This window comes from Emys orbicularis, chromosome 11, assembly GCF_028017835.1.
Source record: "Emys orbicularis isolate rEmyOrb1 chromosome 11, rEmyOrb1.hap1, whole genome shotgun sequence".
Taxonomy (NCBI): Eukaryota; Metazoa; Chordata; order Testudines; family Emydidae; genus Emys; species Emys orbicularis.
The window spans coordinates 35,054,248-35,060,767 of record NC_088693.1 but is presented as its reverse complement, the minus strand read 5'-3'; the positions used below and the strand labels follow the sequence as shown (position 1 = coordinate 35,060,767).

At 43.1% G+C, this 6,520-nt stretch overlaps 1 protein-coding gene across 1 annotated transcript in view; it reads left to right on the top strand.

Moving 5' to 3' along the window:
* Positions 1–3,372: 3,372 nt before the first annotated feature.
* Positions 3,373–6,520, top strand: part of GRB14 (growth factor receptor bound protein 14) — a 101,284-nt gene continuing 98,136 nt past the window's right edge. Inside the window, exons 1-2 of the mRNA XM_065413445.1 lie at positions 3,373–3,548; positions 5,834–5,966. Coding sequence (XP_065269517.1) covers positions 3,373–3,548; positions 5,834–5,966 — 309 coding nt within the window. The remainder of the gene's footprint in view (positions 3,549–5,833; positions 5,967–6,520) is intronic.

The window sequence follows — 6,520 nt, the reverse complement described above, 5'->3', positions numbered from 1 at the left end:
AGATAGATTCAATGTTTGTAATGGCTCAGCCATTCCCAATCCCTATTTAGCCCTGAGTTGATTGTGTCTAGTTTGCATATCAATTCCAGCTCAGCAGTCTCTCGTTGGAGTTGATTGAAGTTTGGCGTGTTGGAACATGCTTAACTATTAATGCATTTTCAATACATTACTTTTCAAAGTTGTTTTAACAAAAGATGAATATAAACAATTAAATTATCCAGCTAATGGCACTACTATATATAAAATCAAAGATTTACCATTTAGACAGTGTTAGTCCCTTTCCTACTCCAACACATTTTTTTTTACCAGATTTTGTGAAAGTTTAGATGTTATCTTATTTCTATAGTTTAACTTTATCTATGTAATAAATATCAGACTGAACTTACTACTTTATGATTCCTATCTACCCCAGATCCTAGTTTTCTACCCACAAGTTATTTCTTCTGATACCCACCATGTTCTCTCCCCCCCTCTTACATTCAGGGTGGAGTTTAACGAGTAACACCTGCCTCAGTGAGTCAGCAAGAATAAACCTGCCCTTCCCTGTCTCTCCTCATAGGAGAATCCTGCCAGCCTTTTACACCATTACATCAACCAGCCAATTATGATGAGTCATTAGATTCTATAACATTCAGAATACATTTGCAAAAGTCAGTATATAAGAATTCTTAATCAGCCCAAATTCTTCAATTGCCACAGTATGAGTGACAGAGAATGAACTGCTAGAGGACATGCACAAGGAATTCCTAGTTTTATCAACCTCATGCAAAATCATCTGTAACTAAGACAGAATGAAAACGGCTGGTGTTGTTCCTATTTTAGAACATCCTCACTTAATAATTAAAACTTTATTCTCCATATCTGGATTTCTTCAGTGAGCTTAGAAACAGCAAAACACATTTTAGCCTGAAACATTTTATTTTTGTTTTCTCATTAGTCTCAAAACATTTATTTTCTCTAAGTGAAATGCCATCAGAAGAGTTCTATGTACTTCTACATACATCATTGGGAGTTAGAGTGGGCCCTAATCTTTTCACAAACACTTTCTCTCAAATTCATTAGCATGAGTGCATCTCACCCAGTCAGTTCTGTGCAATTAAAAAGTTTTCTCCTTAAACTGAGATTCAGGTGTTTTGCGTTGTAGGCAGTTGAGCGTTGACCAAAAACAATTTGGAAATTGTCATGTTTTTAATCTGAGTTTTGTGCATATAAAACTGAGTCTGAGTTAGGCTTCCTAATCTGAGGATATTGCCCCAAAAGTGCAACTCACAATTTGACTTTATGTTCTTTGAGGATATCTACACTGCAATTAAAACCCACAGCTAGCCCATGCTTGCTGACTTGGGATCAGGCTAATGGGCTATTTAATTGCTGTGTAGACTTTTGGGCTCAGGCAGGAGCCTGGGCTCCAGGACCCCGTGAGATGGGAGGGTCCCAGAATTCAGGCTGTAGACCAAGCCAGAATGTCTACACTGTGATTAAATAGCACCTCATCCCGAGCCCCACAAGCCTGAGTCAGCTGGCATGGTAGTGTAGACATACTCTTTAAGTAGATGTGGCCCAAGGAATGTGTGTGAACATGCATCCAGGCATGCTCAAGCCTCCAGCTGGGATGTATAATCTCTTTTTGCATGTCTCTGCATTCCTGTAAGGGCCAAAACCCATCCTTGGATCAGTTCATTGTTTTGGCCCATGGGTGTTGCCTTTTCCAGATCTGCTCATTTCTTTCTTCTCCAATATGTAAAAATACATTCCTATCTCACAGAGATATTGGGAAGTTTAGTTAATGATTTGTAAAGCACTTGGAACATTTAAGATGTGTATTACTAATGGTCCAGATCCACAAAGAGATTGATGAGAAGGGATTTGAACAAGGGTTAATCACCTCTCAGGTGGGTGCCCTAACCACTAGGCTATAAAGTCACTTGTAGTGTTTCTGGCTCAATGCATATTTAATTATTTGTACAGAGTAGACTAGTTTCAACAGGAGCGATTGAAAGAGAGAGACAGTAGAATATGGGTAGTTCTGTGGTTAGGGTGCTCTCCTGAAAGGAGGGAAACTCCTGTTCAAATTCCTTCACGTCATCAGGCAAGAGAAGGAACTGAACCAGGATCGCTCATATCTTAGTTTAATACCCTAATCACTGGGCTAAAAGTGATAAAGAATCATATCTTTCTCCCCACTACTGGGTGAGTCCGGTGTGGAGTTACTCGATTAGACCCTGCATGAAAGAAAGGTGGGACAACACCTATCTTCCTATCGTTTGAGGCTCCTGCTGGGGTGAAGGCATGACATAGGCAGCTGGTTGCGTGCCTGAGGTAGCCATATGCATGTTCAGAGGCAGAAATGTAGGTGGCTAGGGAACTTTTATAGATGAAATATTAGCACTTAGTGAATTTAGGCACCGAGTTAGCTGAGTGGAGGTTTTTTGGCTCATAGTAGTGCCTCAATCTGGGATTTAGGCATCTAAGCCCCATTGTGGCTCTGGGCAACTGCGTATTAGTACTCACAGGTCCCAAGGATGACTGGACCCCCATAGGGCTGGGGCTGTATATACGCATAGTAAAAGACAATCCCTGCCTCAGGAGTTTACTTTAACTTTCTTTTTACGGAAGGGGAACGGGGCCAGGGAGAGAGTAAGTACCCAAGGTCCCATAGGAGGTACGTGGCAGAGGTGGGAATTGAATCAAAGGCTTCCTGAGCCTAGGTCAGTCTCTTAGCCCGCTGGCGACCCAACCCGCGGTGGAGTCAAAGCCTTGCTAACTGTCTCAAGGAGCTGCAGCTGGCCAGGGAGCCAGCGACTCTCACAAGGAACCGCCCGTGTACCAGGTACCAGGAGGGAACAAAACTGCCCTTCCCCCCAGTGCGTTAAGGGTTAATGTCTCTGTTGCTGTAGCGGGGCGCGGCTGGAGAGTGACCCCAATAAGACGCTGCCCGCCCGGCGGGTCACAGCTCTGGAGTGGAGGGAGCCTGAAGCCCGGGCTCTCCAGCCCGCCCTTGTCCCCAGGCGCCTCCCGGGCTCGGCTGCTGCCCAGCTGACGGGGTCCCAGGGCGGGCGGGGCTCGCCCTCGCATGGGGGCAATGAGTTTAGGGAGCCCGCCTCGCCCAGGGGTCCCTAGCGCGGGAGCCTCGGCAGCGCAGGGAGCTTCGGACCGCAGGGGCCAGCCCGGCCTCCCGCCGCACGTGTGCTGGGGAAGGGGCTTGGGGGGCTGCTGCAGCCCGGGCGGCGCTCGCGCTCCCCCCCGCAGTCTCCACCCTATAAGTCCGGCCCGCCGGCACTCACGCTCCTGCCTGCCTGATCAGCTGCCGCCAGTGCCTCTCGTTCGGGCTGAGCCAGAGGATGGTACCTTAGAGGAGGAGCCGCCGCCGCGATGGCTGCCCCGCTGCCAGATTTGCCGAGGAGCGCAGGGAGGGCTGCAGAGACTCCGGCTCCCTCCCAGGAGAGCAGCGGGGACTTGGCTCCTTCCCCCTGGCTAGCCCAGCGGGCTCCTCTCATCCCCCCTGCTGTGCCCCATTTCCAGGCGGGGCCCCGGCTCGGGCCAGACAGGTAAGGCTGAGAGGGTGGGGGGCAGCGGCTCTGCAGGACGGATGCCGGCTGTCCCTCTGCACCGTGGGTGGCTACAGGTGGCTCCAAGTTCCCAGGATCTGACAGAGAGAGATTCACTTTCACCCGCCGTCTCCCCTCTAGAGCCTCACAGGCGTCTTGCGGGCAGGCTCCCAAGCGAAAAAAGGCTCGGAGGTGAACGTGTGTTGGTTACACGAGGCGACGATCTTGTTCTGATGCTACTTACACCTAGGTGGTGTGTGTGGCTCGCACCACACCCTGATCAAAACCAACCAGAGGAAGCCATCGCAAAGGTCTGATGTCTGAGCAATAGTGAGGTCGTACAGGAACAGAACAAAAACTATTTGCACAATTTTCGGAAAATACTATCAAAGGTTTGCCACATCCAAGACAGAATAAGGAAGTTGCAGCTGGAAATGGAAAGAGATGTGAGGTGTCCTGTAGCAGAAGCATCTTTTTCTTCAATTAAAATACCCCCCCCTTTTTTTTTATTGGCTCTGAACAGTTAATGTTAGTCCCCACTCCTGCAAACGCTTAAGTATACACTTACCTTTCCTACTGTGAGTAGTCTCTTTGAAATTAATGGAATTACTTACAGTAGTAAAGTTAAGTACACGCACAAGTCTTTGCAGGATAGGGACCTTTATCGTTTATGTGGCAATGTTTTAGGTCTTCGCTTCTTTAATTTGTTCCTTAAGAGCTTTAACCCACATTTTATTTTTTAAAGGTTTTAAAATTGAATCTTATCAGCAAAAAACAAAAAATGTTTCACACAAGCCATCAACTGCCACTGACTTTTTTGGGATATAATTAATATTGCTGTTTGTAGTTTCAGAACTTGATCTGTCAAGGCTCTGGGCAACATTATACACCACACTTTTTTAAAGTGAAATGAACCAGCTTGTAAGATAAGAGAACTCCATTTGCCAGGAACATCTACTAGTAAAGCAGCTTCTGTAAGAGTTATAACCACTTTAAGTGATTTTTTTTTTTGTACCAGGTACTTTCACCAGTTGTTAAACTCATGTTTCAAAAGGAAGATATTTCAACTTGTATTAAAAGAAAGGTAGCTGTTAGGCTTTTATGAAGTGTCTGATAGTTTATCTACATTAACTTCTCCCACACTTCAAAACATTGTGAGCACAATACTTTCCACTCCTGCTAAACACTGTATATTCCCTGTAAATTAATGTTTTCTAAATACTCCAAGAAACAAAAGCAGCCTCAAAAAGTAATTTAATGATGTGGAAAAGTCTGAACATTTTTATCATACCAATTAACAAGTGACCCATAGAATGACACTAATACAGTAATGAAGAGGTTAAATATTATCCCCTGTCTTCAACTCTCACAAATCGGGGGCAGAGGAAGGAATGCTTGCAAAATCAAATCAGGGTTTATCGTGTTTTGATTTCTATTGCCTAGAAGAATAGGTGCTAACTTATATTTTCCATGTCAGAAAATTGTGTAATGTAGTGTGCACAGCATTCTAAAAGCTTAGGTCTTGCTGGTTAAAATTATTTATTTTTTAAATTTAATGCATAAGTGATCTTGCAAAATGATTATGGAAGTGGTAATCTGCTCAAACGCTCACAGGTACTGGCTGGTGGTATTTGAAATAAATACAAACTTAGATTTTAAAAACAAAAAATACTGAGTCTTATAGCTAATTAAGGAGTCATCAAAGAAAGAAGACAAACACCTAGGCAGTTAGAGGCAGAAAGGAATATTTTTCCTATGTGAAATTCCAAGCTATGAATCACCTTGGGACCTGACCCTGCAAAAACTCATGCAGGTGCTTTAACTTTTAAACAGATAGAACTACTCATTATAGTAAAGTTAAGCACATGCGTGAGAATCGGGGGCCTGAAAATATTTGCAATACCTGAAGACAGAATGGACACACTTAAGCCCTAGTGCTGTAAAGATTTACACTAGCAATTAACTTTACATCCATGGGTTGTTACTGGGATTTAATTTAGTCTACCCCAGGAATTGAAATTAGAGGGGGTGTTAAATTTACTGGGAAGGGTTGGAAAATGATTAATTTGGCAACACTGTGACCACTGGGGGAGATGGGAGAGTTTGGAGGGTGTAAGGAAATCTTGCATGTGCAAAATTAATCATGTGCATTTTAATCAGTACAGCCTTTTGATTAAAAAAGTGCTAGCAATGTGACCAATAACTAATGTGGCAAATCCCCTAATATTAATGTCCTAATGTATACTGTATTTATATAAACCATGTTGTATATTTTGTTGATGTAGGATCAAAAAGAAAGAGCTTGGTGTGTTGGCAGTCCCATCGATTCCAAACCCTTTTCCTGAGCTATGTTGCTCTCCACTTTCATCGGTTTTGTCAGCCAGCCTGTTGCCCAAGGCAACTTCAAGAAAAAAACAGGTAAGATTTATGTTGTTTTTTTGTCAAAACACTTAGTGGTTTTTTGGTTTTTTGTTCCAACCTTCAATTAAATATACAATTATCTACTTAACTGATCCAATTCTAAATAATAAACATTCCCAAGAAATTAAGATCTACAGTCTAATAGACTATTAATGGTGGTGATAATGACTTTTTGGAATCCATAGTCCAATACATCTAGGAGACTTGAATATTTTTTATAATTGAGATGTGACTGACTAATCTGTGACAAGTAAAGAGAAATCGCAAGCAAGTTATGCTTTGTCATCCTTAAATGAAAAATTAAATTTATACCTTGCCCATCATTATAATTAGACCATAGCAGCTGAGTGTCCACAGTAACTGAACAGCTTTTTATCTAAAGAGTCTAATGTTGTTAGTATAGCTGTAAAAACAAAACATATTGATAATTAAAGAGCTCGGTTACCAAGCTTTTCACCATGCTAGGTGGATAGCTGGTTTATGTCCGTATTTTGTGGTATACATATACAATATTTATTAAGTGAATCTCTTAAATGCGAGTCAGAGGAAGC